This window comes from Carettochelys insculpta, chromosome 6 (assembly GCF_033958435.1).
Source record: "Carettochelys insculpta isolate YL-2023 chromosome 6, ASM3395843v1, whole genome shotgun sequence".
NCBI classification, from domain to species: Eukaryota; Metazoa; Chordata; order Testudines; family Carettochelyidae; genus Carettochelys; species Carettochelys insculpta.
Window position 1 is genome coordinate 101,974,232 of NC_134142.1, and position 18,041 is coordinate 101,992,272.

At 41.5% G+C, this 18,041-nt stretch overlaps 1 protein-coding gene across 9 annotated transcripts in view; it reads left to right on the forward strand.

The window, feature by feature from the left end:
* The window catches only part of DENND2B (DENN domain containing 2B), a 295,741-nt gene extending 279,372 nt beyond the window's left edge, over positions 1-16,369 (forward strand). For 5 of the 9 annotated variants that reach the window (XM_074997691.1, XM_074997693.1, XM_074997692.1 and 2 more), the window contains 6 exons: positions 3,349-3,526; positions 3,923-3,964; positions 6,513-6,624; positions 10,588-10,827; positions 14,738-14,824; positions 15,290-16,360. In XM_074997691.1, coding sequence (XP_074853792.1) covers positions 3,349-3,526; positions 3,923-3,964; positions 6,513-6,624; positions 10,588-10,827; positions 14,738-14,824; positions 15,290-15,324 — 694 coding nt within the window. In that variant the 3' untranslated portion in view covers positions 15,325-16,360. Of the gene's footprint in view, positions 1-3,348; positions 3,527-3,922; positions 3,965-6,512; positions 6,625-10,587; positions 10,828-14,737; positions 14,825-15,289 lie in introns of all 9 variants that reach the window. The other 4 variants (XM_074997686.1, XM_074997687.1, XM_074997688.1 and 1 more) reach the window with 2 other exon arrangements.
* The last annotated feature ends 1,672 nt before the right edge of the window (positions 16,370-18,041 follow it).

Below are 18,041 nucleotides of genomic sequence, written 5' to 3' on the forward strand. Positions count from 1 at the left end.
CATTGGCTTTTAGCAACTGACATAATCTATGTTGGAAGGAAATAGTGAGAGAAGCATCAGACAGCAACGGGTGCTGAGCCCATGGTTATTGATGATGATGATGATGATGATCTATGTGATGTCATTTTGCATGGTCTATATTTTGAGATTAGATATTTTAGTATACCTGCATGATGATATTAGCAGACATCCTAATGTCCTGTCTGGGCACCAGATACTCTTGTTTTCACTCCAGTCCATTAGTTGTTAAAAACTAGTGCATTATCTCAGTGCAAATACAGTGTTCCCAGAAACACATATCATTCATTTACTACTAAAGAGTGCATTGGAAATAGATTGTATAATGTCAGAAATGGTGACGATAGTTCAGTCTATATTAAAGAAACCATAAACCTTTCAATGATGCAAGCCTCCTAGCCTAGTTTATATCAGCCTTTGCTGAAAAATTTCCTTTAAAAAAGGTCTGTACATTAACACTGGGCAAATTACCCCCAGAGAAATTGACTTTTATTTAAAATTGACCACTGGTCTCTACTTAAAGAACAGTAAAAGAAAAAGCATTTAAGGTATTTCTGATGGAACCTTATACTAGCCATAATAGAAAATGTGTATTGATTGAGTGTGGATGATGATTGGAGACATGGAGGTGAAATCAGGGATTTTTATGATAGACATGTCCAGTTACTGAAGAGGAAGAGCAAGAGAATCAACTAACAGGAAGATATAAGAAAGTGTAAATTACTTACACTGAAGATGTTTGTGTCTCTTTGTGTCCCTCTCTTACATCTGTGACTTCTGAATTTGACTGCAGATGTGTTGTTACTTCATTTGCAGTCAAAAATGTCGTGTAGGATCTCTTCATAAATGGAATAGTTTATGTCTATTACATGAGCAGGACAAAAATGTACCAACTGTGGCTCGGTTCAGCACCCAGATATACAGACATGAACCCCAATGAAAGTGGGGTTCTAGCTCTTCATGAGGACAGGATTTTGGAGGCCTACATTGAAAGTTAGATGTTTTGGGATACTTTACTTGAGACATCTTGAAAGGGCCTTGTTTTCAAATGGTGTGTGCTGAGCACTTCTGAAAACATTTGCAGGCACTGGCTTAAAACAAAAACACTGACACACTCACAATGACAGTGCTGGAAGCTGCACCACATGAGCATACTACAGCTTAAACAAATCACTGTTGAGCACAAGCACTGTAACATCCACCCAGCAACCTCCCACTGCATGTTACTAACTAGCTCCAGGTGAAAGTTCTGAAAGAAAAAACTAGCACAATGTTCAGAAGTAGGAAGCCTCCCAAAGCGTGGGAATAGCAGACGAGAGAGGATGTTGGTGCTGATTTACGTCACAGCACTGCATGCAAGAGGAAGAGTTACAAGAGGGCATTCTATAGAAAGAAAAGACTGTGAACCCAGTGTTGGAGAAATGCTTTTTTTCCTGCTTTTAGCTTAACATGGCTTTTTTTGTAGCCATTCCCCCATGATGACCCAGTCTGTAATGGCTGAAAATACCACAAAGGTGCTGAAGGGAGTTTGAGAATTGTGCTTGGGAGCCTATATCATGCACCCCAGTTCCTTCTTCTGAAACATAATTGTGCTTGCTCTTGTATATGCTGTAGAGAGCAAGATAAGAGTCAAGGGCAGCACCATCACATGCTGTGGAACAATATTAGAAAAATCAGCATTTGATAAGAAAACTGTAGTAGTCTAGTGTAGGCAAGGTCACAAAAACATACCATAGTTGCTATGGCTAGAGTAAATACCAAGAAAAAGTAAATTATTTCTAGTAAGGGATGAACAATGTAATTTGGATTTTAGTTTTGTTCATGTTCAGGCAAACCCCAAAGTGTAATTCCTAGCTAAGCAAACATTCTCAATGTATGTGCAACATGTCTCAGGTGTAGGGTGACCATCCATCCCATATTAGGCAGGATGGTCCCGATTTATCATTGTCCTGTGTTTGAGCCATCCCCTGCTGACCTTTTCTGCCAGTAGCTGTGCAGGTGCAACTGCTGGCAGGAGTCACTTCCCCAACCCTCGGGGAAGTGGGAAAGCGTGGGTGGCTGCTGCTTCCCCAGGGCTTCTGGGGAGTGATGGTGGCTGCCGCTTCCCTGGGGCTCCCAGTGGCTGCTGCTTCCCCGGGGCTCCCAGGGAAGGCCAGTGGCTGCCACCTCCTTCTTGGTTCCCTGGGGCTTGGAGAAGCCAGGAGGAGCTGTCCCTCCCTGCATATCTCCCTGTCTCATATTTAGGACAGAGAGATACGGTCACCCTACTCAGGTGGTATATTATGACTAGGATCCGTCACCAAATGTGGTGTACTGGTTGGAGCAAAAGCTTCCCCCACTTGGGTCAAGGACTGACAGAGAGTGCAACATGAATACTATTTCATACCACTAGGTGAAACATTTTCCCATGTGTGCAGAATCATTTATGTTTTCTGCTTAGAATGCTTGTAAGAATTATCAAAGTGGAAGTCTGATGCCACCTAACGTCTAACAGAGGACTTGCAGCAAAGTGAGTTAGGAGGCTTTACCCAGAATTCTCAAGTGGTAACAGGACAAAACTTATTAGTTATTTAGCATTCTTTATGACTACAATTAGCACAGTAGAAGTTTGCACGGTGAGAAGATTAGCTCAGTTAGACTAAGCTTGGTAAAAGGCTTCACAAATCATATCAAAGTCACAGCTCTGAAAATGAGGGCCCTTCCTTTCCCTGTCATAAGAATTAACTTGATGATGGGGATGTTTTATTGTTAGCAGTCAGGAAGCATTTGAATATAAAGTGAAACCTAGACGTGTTCAGTAAGTAAAAGAACAGTGTAATTAAGGAATTTCCAGTGAATGAGACTAGTACTTAGTTCTTATAGGACTTTTCATACTTACTCCTCAAAGTTCTTTGCACAGGTAGGCCGGTATTGTCATCTCCCTTTAGAAGATGGGAAAACTGAGGCACTAAAAATTAAAGAGACATAGTCACAGTCACAAAGCAAGTCAGTGGCAGAAACAAGAATAGAGACCAGGTCTCATGACTCCCAGACTGGTGCCTCGTCCAAGTGAAGTCTGACCTCCCAGGCTCAACAATGAGTGATGTGAAGAGCATGTGTACACTGAGACTTAACAAAGCTACCACACAGTTCAGTTCAAAAGCATACCAGGGATTGGAATAGTATGGAAGATATAGATGAGAACTGAGGCATATTGGCATTAGGAACCTTGAAAGCATCCGTTGAGAGGGAGCATCTGTATTATCACTGTGCTACTATTTCAGCAGCAAGCAGGCAGGCATTCCAAGCTAGGAACAAGCTGTAGTAATATTTATGTTACTTTTTCCTCAGCACCCTTTCAAGCTGTTCTCATGCTGTGGTGGCTCTGCTGTACCCGTTCTCATGGCAGCACACTTTTATTCCTGTTCTTCCCTCATCCATGATTGACATTGTCTGCTGCCCTACTCCGTTCCTGGTTGGATTGCTGTCCAGTTCGCTGCCCAAGCTGAAAGAGCTGCCTGTCGAAGAGGTAGGAATCAGCCGGGATTTGGTAATAAAAAGAATAAAAATATGGTTTGCGGGGCATAGCAATGATTTACATTATCTGTGACTCTGACCTTCTGATAAAAGATTTTTACTTTTCTAGCCCTTAACTTGCCCCTTTGTTTCTTTTCTTTCTAATGGTCATGTACACTTGCCTCTTGCCCATCATCTGAGAAATGAAGTATCTGAAGTGTTCTGTCTTACTTAGACTCCAGCCTTTACAGGGGAGGGAGTCTGTCTCCATCTTTTATAAAAGTCTTCAAGTGGTTTCATGATGCAGCAGACTTACAACAGAAGTCTGATTCTGTCTGTAAAAGCAGACACCAGTAGAACCATTTCACCTTGCTAAGATTAATCTTTACCATACCTTTCCTTTGTTTAGGCTTTGATGGTTAACCTGGGATCTGATCGATTCATCAGACAGGTGCAGTATGGCTTTAAATTAACGAAAATATCTGGGCTTGAACTGCAATTTTTAGAACACAATTTTTATTATCTTATAATTTTGATGTATATTAATATGATATATTTGATTTATAATATATTGGTTTTTAAAGTTTTTTATGTTCATCCATTCAATTTTTCACTGTTGTGGGAAACTATGTGGGAGGACAATAATTATTTAATGACAATGGACATTGAGATTCAAAAAGTAAAACCTTTACTGTAATTAAATCATAAATTGTTGACATTATATGTCAAAATGTGCAAAGATAATAGCCTTAAATCAAATTCAATTAAGTTCTCAAGCAGCATTTTCCATACTTTGCCTATCTGTACATTTCTGTTATCAATGATGGAAATATTTTTCATTGCATTGTATCTGTGGTCAAATTGAAACTTATCAATATTTTACCAGTAAAAATCTAAATCCCTCCAAACCTAAAACTAGGCAACTCTGCACCCCCTTTAATCAGGTAGTTCAAAGAAACCAAATGGACCTCTGGTTTCACTGGAGACATTCCAACTGGATTTCGTCTGGAAATAGCGTGCCTAGAGAAGATGCCAAGAGAGCTTACTTTTTAAAATTGATGTACTATTGTTTTAAAATGGATCTAGCTTACTATCAGGTTCTTGGCTGAAAGGAAACATTATCCAGAAGTTGCCAAAAGTGGAAAGCAGGTTTGCAAGGCTTCAGTCCAGGAAGGAGTGCCTACCAAACCTGCGTTTGGGGAGGATGCCAGAGGTATTCACTGGGAGCGGAGGCACTGGAGGCCTCCTCTTTCTGTGCTCTCTGGCTTTTGGGCTTTTCCCCTGCACCACTACTATGGGCCAGTCTTAGCAACTTCTGGCACATCCTTTCCTGGATGCAGGCCCCTGATGTCATGGGAGGGCACAGCTCCAAGAGCATAGGAAGAGATACTGTGCATCTCCATAGGCTCCTCATGCCCCTGCTCCCTATGTATAGTCCTGCTCACTACAGTTCTGCCCATAGTCTACCCTCCAGCCCCCACCTCTGGGAGGCCAGCAGGGGATCTGCTGTTGGGGAGGGAGGTGGGGTCCCCCAGGTCATTACCACCCCAGACCATGCAGGTGGCTGTCTCAAGCATAAGCTACTTTGCATGGCTACAACCAGGGAAGGCATGTGCCAGTGCTTCCTTTGTTCTGCTAACCAGCCTATTACCAGGGTCTTTCTTCCTGGAAAAGATCTTAATAAGTATAATGTCATTGCCAGTATCTGGATTCTTTTAATATTAAAAGCAATGGGATGTGATCAGTTCCCAGCAACATGCTGCTGTTAACTGGAAGATGTTAATATCAGAACTGCTGTTAAGCAGAATGTACTGTAATAAAGAGACAAATCCAGGGCCAAGGGAGACAACTTGAACTTTTCAACATCATTTTAGCAAGAGGACTAGCACAAGTAGTGGTGATAAGGAAGAAAAAAAGCTAACAAAGGAGAGGAGAAAAATGGGGTTGATTTGTTGAATTTGGTGTAAGAAAGAACCACCATTTCCTGACAGCAACCTGACCCTAGATAATTTACTGATAGAAGAGAATGGGTTGAGTCAACTGGATGTGGCTTTTAAAGTAAAGGTTAGGCCAACAGATAAGATTACCCTGAAGATTCCTTGCAACTCTAGGGCTATGTCTACACTTCGAAATGGCCATGTTAATTGCCAAATAGAAGAATAGTAATGAAATGCTGAAATGAATATTCAGTGCCTCATTAGCATGCTGCTGGCTGCGGCACTTCAAAAGTGCCGCATTTCGCTCGTGCACGGCTCCTCTACACAGGGGTCCTTTTCAAAATGGCCCTGCAAACACTGAAATCCCGTTATTCCTCAGCTGATAGGAATAAGGGGATTTTGATGTTTGCAGGGTCCTTTCAAAAAGGACCCATGTGTAGAGGAGCCATGCACGAGCAAAATGCGGCACTTTTGAAGTGCCGCAGCCGGCTGCATGCTAATGAGGCACTGAATATGCATTTTAGCACCTCATTAGTATTTTTCGATTTGGCAATTAGCATGGCCATTTTGAAGTTTTTCCAAAGTGTAGACATGGCCAAGAAGTTTTATATCAGCTCACTGTTTCTGAAGCAAATGTTAAAGAGGGGGTAGAGAATGAAAATGAGCACAAGGGAACGTATCAAGAATCAAAGAAGCTTCCAGAACCCAACCCAAGCAGCAGTTTGTATGTGTAGCTAGATTTTTATCTTGTGTATATTCAGGAAACACACTTATTTGGAACCCACCATGCCTGCCTGTTGCCTTCATGGTGTGTTTGTTGTGTAACAAGCAGATTCAGGGCTCATATATGTTTACTTTGCACTCCAATAGCATGTTCTTTCCTGACGTCATTCTCATGAAAAACACCATATCGCTAAATTCAGAAATATGTAAGAGAGGCATATAAGATTGTATTGTATTCGTGTAGCCACTAAACTAACAAAGAATATTTTATTTCTGAATTCTAGGCCCTGAAAAAAACATTGACTACAACAGTCTAAAGATTTTTTTTTTCTCCTTTAGATGGATGATGAAGACACACTTTTACCTAGGAAATTGCAAGCTGCTCTGGAGCAGGCTCTAGAGAGAAAGAGTGAACTAATAAATCAAGATTCAGATAGTGATTCAGATGATGGTAAAATAACCTGGAAACAAGTCTTGTCTCTATATGTGTGTGTGTGTCTGTGTGTGGTGCGGTGATATTGTGAAAGAAAACAGGGCCTAATTTCAGAAAACTCATCATCTCACCCCATAGCTACATTTTACAGCATCAATTTACATTTCTAAATTGGAGTTCATGAATGAGGGGATGTAGAATAATTTTGGAAGCATTGTAATACATTAACAGCCTGTTTCAAATACTGTTAAATGCCACAATGCATATACAGAAAAACCCTGAGTTACGCAGGGGTTGTGAGGAGCACAAACCCGCAAAACTCACATTTTGCATAAGTTTGAGGAAAGGGAGCCAGGAAACTAACCATGTGCTGCTGTGCCTGGCTCCCAGCTCCTGGAGCTGAGGGGCTTCCCCTCCATTCCTTTTCTCCCCTCCCTTGTCCTCCGACCCTCCAGGAGCCAGGCACAGGAGCGCCTGGCTCCCGGCTCCCCAGGGACTTGGAGGAGGAGGGAGGAAAGAGGAAGGAGGCAGAGGGAAGTCAATCAGCACTGTGGAGCAAGAAGCCAGGTGCAGCAGCGCCTGGTCAGTTTCCCTACTCCCTGCTTGCAGGAGCCAGGAAAATGACAAGGCACTGCTGCACCTGGCTCTTAACTCCCTGGGACTTCCACCCCTCCTCTCCACTCTTCCCAGCAGTGGTGTCCCCCTGGCTTCCCCCAGCTGGGGGAAGCAGGCAGCAGGAGCCCAGGATTTCGAAATTCATGTTAATACAATTAATGCATATGTCAAAATCGCATAAAGCGGGGGTTTACTGTACTCCCATAGCTGTTTCTTAACCTTTTCTGAGAGATTCTGATGCCAAACATCTAATCTTCAGTTAGTTCATGTCTATACATTTTATAATTATTTTTATTAAATTTTGCATTCAGTATGTAAAACCTCTTTAACATCTCTGAGGTAGTCACAAACTGTACAAGAATTGGCCGCCCTGACCTCAGGGTAAGGGGAGCAAGGTGGTTGCCTTAGGCCCTGTGCTTTCAGGACCCCACATTCCAACTGATTATAGAATCTGCTGCCCACCGGCCAGGCTCCACTGTCAGCATGCTGCCATGGGCCGTACCCACCAGCCAGGCCTTGTGGGGCCTGAGAATTGGATCAACAATAAGTCTTCTTCAATACATATTTGTAAAGGTTTATTATCTTGAAGATCATTCAGATGCATGCTAACTATCCAGGAAACTCTGAAGTAAAGTTGAAGCAGCAGAGACCAATTTCATACAAAGGCCTCAAAGAGTAATGTTTAATTTTGTGTCTCCTGATGGTCTCATGTGGATTTACTCAGTAAAGCAAACAATATTGTTTTTTGTTAACTTTGGGATATGGTAGACCTGCTATGATATTAGGTTGTAGAGGTAGCCATTGTATCAGCAAAAACAAGTCCAGTGGCACCTTTAAAGACTAACAGTTTTATTATGGCATAAGCTTTCATGAGTTGCCGCTGACTTCCTCAGATGCATGAAGTGAAAGAAAAAGAAACAGATAGTAGGGATATAGTGCAGGAAGTGTTACATCAGAGCTGATTCAAGCAGGGTGGCTGCAGATAACAAAGTGAGAGTGCCCACAGTAGAAAATTATTTACTGTAATGAGAGAGCCATTCCCACTTCCTATTCAGACCCATTCTGACAGTGTTAAATTTGCATATGAATTCTAGCTCAACAGTTTCATGTTGCAACCTGTTTTTTGTTGTTGTTTGTTGTTTGTTTTTGTTTTTTGCTTGAGGATGCCAACTTTCAAGTCTATAACTGTGTGTTCGGGGAGGTTAAAATGTTCTTCCACTGGTTTTTGCATGTTACCATTTTTGATGTCTGACGTGCCCATTTATTCTGTTATGCAGAGACAGTCCAGTTTGTCCAGTGTACATGGCAGATGGGCATTGCTAGCACATGATGTCATATATCACATTAGTAAATATGCAGGTGAACAAGCCTTTGATGTTATAGCTGATGTGATTGTGGCCTATGATGGTGTCACTAGGGTAGGTGTGTAGACAGAATTGGCATTGGAGTTTGTTGCAGGGATTGGTTCCTGGATTAGTGTTTCTACTGTGAGGTGTATAGTTGGTGATGACTATGTGTTTCCGCTTGTGGGGCTGCCTGTAAATGTGGGCTGGTGTGTTTCACAAGGTCTGTGGGAGCAGCAGCAAGCCTATTCTACTCCTACATAGGCCATTCATAACCATTTGCCAGAATCTTGTGTCCTGGGCAGTCTTTTCCAGTTCTGACCAGATGCATCCCGTCTTTGTAGAGTGTGCCTTCAAGTCATTATGCCAGGTGTTTCTTGGGTGCCCTCTTTTCCTTTTTACTTGTGGGTTCCAACTTAAGGTTTGCCTGTGATGTTGGTGGTCAGTTTTTTGAAGGTTTGTCTAATCCATCGCCATCTTCTCTTCCTGATTTTTTTCTTCAGCAGGAAGTTGGTGAATCAGTTGCCACAGATTTTGGTGTATGGCCAGTGGAGCTGAAGGATTTTACTGATAACTGTCTGGATTTTTTTGACAGTTGTCTTTGTTGTTTTCCAAGTTTCTGCTCCATACAGTAATACTGATTTGACATTGGAGTTGAATAACCATCTAGTCTGAGTTCTGATCTGCTTAGAAATCCAGAAGTTTTTCATGAGAAGAAAAGCAGTTCTTTCTTTCCAGTCCTCGCTCTCACATCAGCATTGGTGCCCCTCTCTTTATCAATGCTGCTGCCCAAGTATATGAAGATCTTAACTTCTCCCAGTGCCCTTCTGCCATGCATGACTGACTGATTTGCAAATCTTAGTTTTTCCCTTCTGGATGTTCAAGCCAACTGTAGCTGAGATGTCGGCAAAGTCAGATGTCTTCTCTTGCATCTGGCGGTGGCTGTGGGACAGAAGTGCCAAATTATCAGCAAACTCTAAGTCATCCAGCAGGGTCCACAATGTCTATTGGATCCCATTTATTTTCCCTGCTGTTGTTGTCTTCGTGATCCAGTCTATCAACAGGAGAAATACGAATGGTGACAATAAGCAGCCTTGTCAGACCCCTGTGTGTGGCAACAGGGATTGCCATCTAGGATAGTTTGTAGATCCTAAATGATGTGTTGGAGAGGTTTCAGATGGGGGTTCTAGGTAATGGCCAGTATCATTCTGTTGCTTTCTTTGTTAGTAGGTGACTTCTGGGAGCCTGCCTGTCTCTATAAATATGCTTCTTCACTTCCCCAGGAGGGTATTGTAGTCTTAAGAATGCTTGATAGAGATCCTGTAGTGTTTGTCTCTCTCTGAGAGGTCGCAACAAATGTGGATCTGTCTTAGGTCTTGGCTGTCGACAATGGATTGTGTGGTGTGTTCCAGATGAAACCTGCAGGCAAGTTGGGTAAGCAAAGAGGTCAGTAGATGTCCTGTATCAGGTGGTGTTTATGTGACCATCACTTATCTGCATTGTAGTGTCCAGGAAATGGATCTCTTGTGTGGAGTGGTCCAGGCTGAGATTGATCATGGGGTGGAAGTTGTTGAAATACCAATGGAGTTCTTCAAGGGCTTCCTTCTTTTGAGTCCAGATGATGAAGGTGTCATCAATGTAGCACAAGTAGAGAAGGAACACTTGGGGATAAGAGCAGAGGAAGCATTGCTCTAAATCAGCTGTAACAAAAATTGTTAGCCTGTAAGGTGCAACTGGACTCCTTGTTGTTTTTGCTATGATATTGGTTGACAATCTTGGTTATAGTGCAGTTTATGCTTTCCACAGTTGGTTAATTTTAATGGGGTAATGACAGGAGCATGGCAGGCATTCATATATTTTTAGGTGTTACAAACCTTTTTTCCAGGTATGATTATTATATTGCTTGTTAGACTTTTGCAGGGAAATATTAGGTGATAACCTTAAATCCAACGCAAAACCAAACAGGTACCTTGAAGTAGAGCTTCAGCTGATTTAGGAGTTACATTCCTGCTTTCTTTTGCAGAGTGTAACACCCTGAATGGATTAGTATCAGAAGTTTTCATCCGGTTCTTTGTGGAAACAGTTGGCCACTATTCCCTGTTCCTAACTCAGAATGAAAAAGGAGAGCGTGTCTTCCAAAGGGATGCTTTCCGTAAATCTGTAGCTTCCAAAAGTATCCGTCGCTTCCTGGAGGTCTTTATGGAATCCCAAATGTTTGCTGGGTTTATCCAGGACAGAGAACTGAGAAAATGCAGGGCAAAAGGTAAAGCTTGGGATTCTCTTTGCTTCTATAAAGACTGTATTTGGAGATTAATATACTTGTACATTTTCACTCTTACAGCTTTAAATACTGCAAAATATTCATGCTATAGCTAACTTTGCCAGACACACAATACCTTCTTCTTTTACATAGCTGTATAAAACTGAAAGGACAGGTTTTAAATGACCTCAGAGGGGTAGCCATGTTAGTCTGTAGCTTCATAAAAAACAAGCACTCCTGTAGAATTTTTAAGACTAACAAATTTATTTATGAGGTGGTGAGTTTTTCTGGGTAATCTGAAAATCTGAAGAAGTAGGTCTTACCCACAAAGGGCCATTACCTCATAAATAAACTTGTTAGTCGTTAAGGTGCTACAGGACTGCTAGGTTTTAAAGGAATGATTTTTATCTTTGCGACACTTCCCATCTTGATACATGATTATCATTAAAAGGTAAAGACTGCTCCACATCATGAAATAACGTAGAGACTACAACTCAGTCATGATTATAGAACTGCTCTTGGATGCCTGATGTCAAATGAGGTTCAGAGTCAAAATGTGGAAAAAACTGTTATATTAGTTAAAATAAATATCAGCAAATAAATAGGAATATGGGACATGATTTAAGAGACAGAATTTGGTAATCCCTGTAATCCCTTTCAAGTGAGCGACTTGTTTGCATGAGTAAAGACTACAGGGGTAGACTGTAGAAGAGAGTCTTAAGAGTTCAAGAAATCAGACCAATGTAGTCTACTTAATGAGCGTCCTGCTCCTACACTCACTCACTCATGTGGGGCTATGCAAGTGTCAGAATGGAAGGGACCACAACAGGTCATTGAGCGCAATCCTCCGCTCTCAAGGCAGGACTACTTAATGATTAGACCACTTCGGACAGCTCTAGCCTGTTGTTAAAAACCTCCAGTGACAAAGATTCCATAACCTCCCTAGGCAATGAATAGTCCCTGTGATTTAGTGTAAGACCAAGTGGGCAAAGAAGCAATTAGCTGGTCAGACTCTCAGCCGTGCTAGACAAGAGAGCCACTGTATCCCTAGTTCCGGTGCATGTGCTGTAAACACTGTACAGCAGCCAGCCAGATCTGGAGCTAAGGCTGCAGAGTATTGCACAGCAGTGCCCTCTGCTGTTATCTGCCGGCGTCAGCTGTCTGCTCAGCTTTGCTCCTCCCGTGGGCCGGAAGGCAGCCGGAAAGCTTCGGCAGGAAGCAAGCCGGGGCTTCCTCCTCCTGCATCAAGGCACTGCTGCAAGCATGGGCGGGGTAGTCCGAGACGACGCATGTTTGCCTAGCCTGTGCAGCCAGAAGTGTCCTTAAAGCTTTATCTCAGACAGAGGAGGTCCCTTAAGGTATGGCATTTGGGGGCTGAACAACCGACGATGAGAGTAGGAATTTGGGAGCATGGGGGGGTTGGTGGGGGAAGGCAAGGATGGGGGAGCTTTAATTTGGGGTGGATGGATTGAAAGGGAAAATTTGGGTAGTGGGGGAAGGTGGAATATTGAATATGGGGGGGGGGAAGAGGGAGATACACATATCTTTAGATCCACCTGATCACACAAAATAGCAGGTATTAAAAACTCCCATGGAACAAACCCCTAATGTATGCTTCAAAGCCCTTCTCTTGTAAATATCCTTGGACTCGATTACACTGTCCCTGTTTCTCCTTCCACTCCCTTGTGTGAGCACAGTATTCACGATTGCTCTAATTCTGCAACGAGCTCTTCAGGGACAGAGCCCTGAACCTGATTAAAGCTCCACTGTCACAGGGCTCCACACAGGCACAGGAATCTCCCCTGCACTCATTGCAAAATCAGGGCTTTTGGGACAAATTCTACAAAATAGATCTGTTGCTAGACACAGTGCAACCTCGAACACCTTTAACTTTCAAGAGCTGAAGGCCTGGAACGCCTCCTGGACTCAGCCTTTATTTTCGGAGTATTTCAAAAGTTGTGACCTAGGTCATTCTGCACCTGCCAGGCTGACATTGTGCTTATATGCAAATGGGTTTGCAAGATCAGACTTTAGATTAGTTCAGGATTAGTGATAACATTATGCTTTTGCGTGATATAACCCAGTGATTGTTAAATTACAAAGTAGGTATTCTGGGTTTTAAGGATTAAATCTTGGCATGAAACAGTAGTTTTGGAAGCAGTCTATGAACTCTTTGTGTTTTAGAAAGCATTTTTAAATAGGCTTCCTTTGAAGAAAATAAAATGTTAAATGGTGTATATACCAGTAAATTGAATTATTGTTTCAAGCCAAACACAAAGGACAAAAAGTTGTGGTGTGAGGTGGGACCAACTTTCTTGGGCATGCTGAAGTTTCTACTTCTTGTTTTAGTCATTGTTTTCCAAGATTATTTTCTGGAGTGTTTTGCTTATATTGCCACCTTTCTAACTGCTGGTAACTGGACCCCTGAGGCTCCACCCCTGCTCTCTTCCTCCCTTCCCCAGTCTTACCCCCATTACTCACGCTTCTCCTCCTTCTGCCATTGCTTGTTATGCTCACCTCCATTCCCACTCCACCTCTGATCCTGGTGTTGAATAGGAGCTGATGCAGTCTGCCTTCAGATAGGAGGTGGCTTTGGCTGAGCAGGGGCAGATGCAAGTTAATGACCCAGTGACTGCTCTTACCCTGTGATAACCACACTTTTGGTGCCCAGTTAGTGCATCAGAACAGACACTGCCAGATCCCTTTTGAACCAGATTTTCCACTTGAAAACTTGACAACCCTATGTGGCATCTAGACACAGAAGCCAAAAATTGGACTGTCTGGGATGTACCCTGGACAGGTGACAACCGTAGTTTTGCTGTACTTGTTTATTAGCCTAAGTGTAATTGAAGGCAGTAAAATGTAAAATAACCTTATAACTAAGTAAGTATCCTGTGCTGAATAGCAGCTGAATTAGAGCCATGTACTTGCTGCTGCTGTTATTATTGATTATTCGTGTAGCATCAAACAGTAGAGAGCGGGGGGGTGGGGGGGGGGAGATAAAGTCTTTGTGCTACAGCTGATGGTTTAAGGGCCTGATCTTAGAGTTAACACCATATGAGCCCCAGTGGATTTAGTGAGTTCTGCGTAGTACATGGTCTGTACACCAGCAGCCCACTGAAGTTTCAGGGCTTAATGAAAAACATACAGATCTATTTTATTAGAGTTATGTGCTGAAATATCTGTTTTTACACAGGAATGAAATGAGTGTAGATTAGCCATCTTACTAAGTGCAGTTATGCTAAATATTGATGCTTGGGCCAGGACTTAGATTCAGGGTTTGTATCCTCTACCAGTGGCATTCACACTGCGGCGATCAATCCACCGGAGGTTGATTAGTGGGTCTTGTAAAGACCCACTGAATTGAATGCCAGTTGCTTGCTCTTCTGTTACTCTAATAATGTAACAAATTACGCAGATTAGATGGACTTTTCCTTGTAGTGTAAGTCTCCCTTAGTATTAGCATGTTATAATGCCTTGTGGACAGCAGAAGTCTTGAGCGTGAAGGAAGGCCTGGGCATTCTGTTTCTTAGCAAGATGGATGCTGGAGGAGTTAGGAATCAGTGCATGCTGTCTTTGAAACTTTGATGTCACACCTAAGGTGGCTGATAAAATTACTGATGGCATGTTGAATTTAAGAGCTAATTGTAGTCCTGTCAAGTTTTCTAAGAATATACTACTGACCAAAAAAAATGGCTTGTAGAAAAGATGAAGGAAGAGGAGGAAATTAATCTGGCTCTGCAAATGCTAATACGCTTCTGAGGGGAATGTTGAAAAGTCTGTGCTTTCCTTGTTGGCAACAAAAATAAAATCACTAGATTTTCAGCCCCTTTTCGATAGCCTCTCCCTCCACCCCCCCCCTTTCATTGGGAAAGAAGACCAAACAATGCTATATTTTATTCATTTCCCACAGGTCTCTTTGAGCAGAGAGTTGAACAGTATTTGGAAGAGCTTCCAGACACTGAACAAAGTGGAGTAAACAAATTTCTGCGAGGTCTTGGTAAGGAAATCTTTTAAAAAAAATCCTGAAATATTTGTAATGGTCCTAAAAATCACTGCTCTGCATAGCTTGAAATGTGATACTCAATTACTAATTTAATTATATCATTGCTAGAAACTATTCAAAGAAAATTACAAAGTCTACTTATAGCTAATAAAAGTAGGTTTTATTATTGTCTTTGCTAAGAATGTCTCATTCTAATTTAGAAAAAAAAATTATTACCTAGCTATCATGTTCCCCAGCTCCTCTGTCCCCCAAAAAAAAAAAAATAACTGGAGAGGGACCTTGCCTTTTATCAGATTTATTGTCCAGAATTTTCATAGTTGGATACTTAAATGTTGATATTGTTGGTTCACTGTATAGTGGTTACAGTACACATTTGAAGCCTCTTTAGAATAGATTCATTTCTCTTAGTTTTTCAGTGTATGTTAATGACTGATGGATCACATTTTGTGTTTTCTGTAGGAAATAAAATGAAGTTCCTTCACAAGAAGAATTAACTCCTTTCTACTGAAGTACAAACCCAAAGACTATTTATGACACTGTGCTTGAGATACTTAAAATCTTTCAGATTCTGGTGTGGGAGGATACTAAGATAAGCTGAATACACCTTTTAGGCAGCTGCAAAAGCTGTCTGATAAGCAGCTGTAACAACGGTTTGACACTGTGCCAGCAAACAAAAATGACAGAAGTGTATAATGACTCCCCTTTACATATTTGGACAGAATTTGTAAATAATGTGCTGTAAGCTTTCTTTTGTAATGAGCAAGAAAAACTGTGGTAAATATTTTTATATTCCTGAAAATAACAGGTGCTTCTTCCTATAGTATGAATTATGTTTGGTGTAAAATGAATAGCTAATTATGTGCAGCTGACTGTCTCAGCAGAACCACTGACTTCAAAGGATGTGCGTGAGAACTATACTGATGCCTGCAGATTGTAGTAATGAATGAACTCCCAGGTATGGAAGGAGATGTTGTATGCAAGGGGATTGGTTTTATGTGACAGAGCTTATAATTTTTTTCTAGTTTTCTTGCTAATGCATTCTAAAAGAAAGAAATAATAAGTAACTTTGTAATATGGTACTTGGTTCACAACAGAATTTCCACTCGGTTTAAACTATGGTCAGTAAATTGTTTTTAATGCATTCTGCACTATGATTGCTAAGTCTGAGGAAATCTCAGTTCTTTGACATGCAAGCTGCAATGGTTAGTTACAGTACATCCTTTCCTAATATATGTATGTATGGTTTTTAATAAACTGTGTAAATATACCTGTTTGTCCATTGGATTCCCTCCAACATTTCTGCTACTGTCTGAATAGATACAAAAAAAGTAAATGCGCTATGATTTTTTGCTGAATATTTTATAATTAAAGTACAAAAAGAATTATATACACCTATCTCTTAGCAGGTTTTCTGTTTTGTTAAATTTATTCTAACCTATCATCTCATTTGACGCAAGATGACTTGGGATGGTATCCAACAATTTATCTCGCCGTTCTAACAGTTTAAATCTGTTAACAAAAATCACCTTTCAAAAATGTGTGTGGTTTATTCTTTCAGTAGGACAACAACATGTTCGTTTTGCCACGATGAACGTAATGGGTTAAATGTACCTGGAACAGTAAACTTTCATGTTGATTTTTGTAATGTTTTGTTTCAGTATCTTGAGAAGAAAACAGATTGAATGATGTGGATATGGAGATGGAAAGGATTATGACAGGTGGAAGACGGAAATGCTACATCCTAGTCTTTAACCTTAAGTACTAGTCCAACTCAGGCCAGCACTGTCTTAGATGTATGTTAGACATAGGATTTTCTTGTAATTAGCTAAGAATTAATCTCCTAAGAAGGGCAGAGGGTTTAAGTGGGATAGATGTACTGGCTTTGTCCTGGACCTGTGCACAAGCGGTACAGTCACCTTAAATTTATCTAATTTAAAATTATTTAAATTGCTTGATTCTTTGCCCATGTGAATAATGTATCCCTGGGCTGTTACATTGCAGTTCATTTACTAGCTTTCACTTAAATCCTTAGTTGGTAAATCAGAAAGTTTGCAAACTTAAAAGATGTTTCCTCCCCTTAAGTGCATTGTCAGTCTACCTGTTTTTAAAACTTGATTTCTATGTTTACCAAGATTGGATTTGAGGCTTGCGCAATTCCTAATCTGTCTGTGGTTCAGGTTTGCTACCAGCCTCATAGAATAAAATGGAGGGCTTACTCATGAGAAGGAGTAGTAATTTCCTTTCCAGCAATTATGTCCCTCACATTTAGTTCTAACATAACAATTTATCTAGTATGCATAAAATGAAATAGGTACAAAACTGAAAATACCAAGTGTCTTAGCTGCACTGGAGATGTCTTAATGTATTTTATTTCTTTTTTCACTAAAATAATTTCATATTGTGCTGTATTTGGTGGCAAAGGCAATTCATTATCCTGCCATACAGGATTTTGGTGTGACCTCTGGCCTTTGTCCCTAGGGTTAGAGGGAGTGAGACTCTTGACCTTTTGAGGCTGATTCTGGCACTTTTAATAACACCTGCCAACAAGTCTATGGAATAGCATGAGGTATGTTTAAGAAAGTCATGGATGTAGCACCGTGGTCTGAAGGAAGAGGCTACTATGGAAACAGTTGTTACAAACACAAGAAAAAAATGGCCAGAAACACTCAGATGCCAGGAGGATGTCCTATCGTAGTAAAATACTTGTGCTCTCACAGTGAGGGTGTCATCCTCCTGTCCTTTGTGCTTGAGCAATCCAGGTGGGAAGGTTACCAATTTTATTTTACTTTGTCATCTGTGTAGCTATTGTTTGAAACACCATGGCCATGTCTACACAAGCCCCAAACTTCGAAATGGCCACGCAAATGGCCATTTTGAAGTTTACTAATGAAGCGCTGAAATGCATATTCAGCGCTTCATTAGCATGCGGGCGGCCGCGGCTCTTCGAAATTGACGTGGCTCGCTGCCGCACGTCTCATCCGGACGGGGCTCCTTTTCTAAAGGACCCCGCCTACTTTGAAGTCCCCTTATTCCCATCAGCTGACTTCGAAGTAGGCGGGGTCCTTTCGAAAAGGAGTCCCGTTGGGACAAGATGTGCGGCGGCGAGCTGCGTCAATTTCAAAGTGCTGCGGCCGCCCGCATGCTAATGAAGCGCTGAATATGCATTTCAGCGCTTCATTAGTAAACTTCGAAATGGCCATTTGCGTGGCCA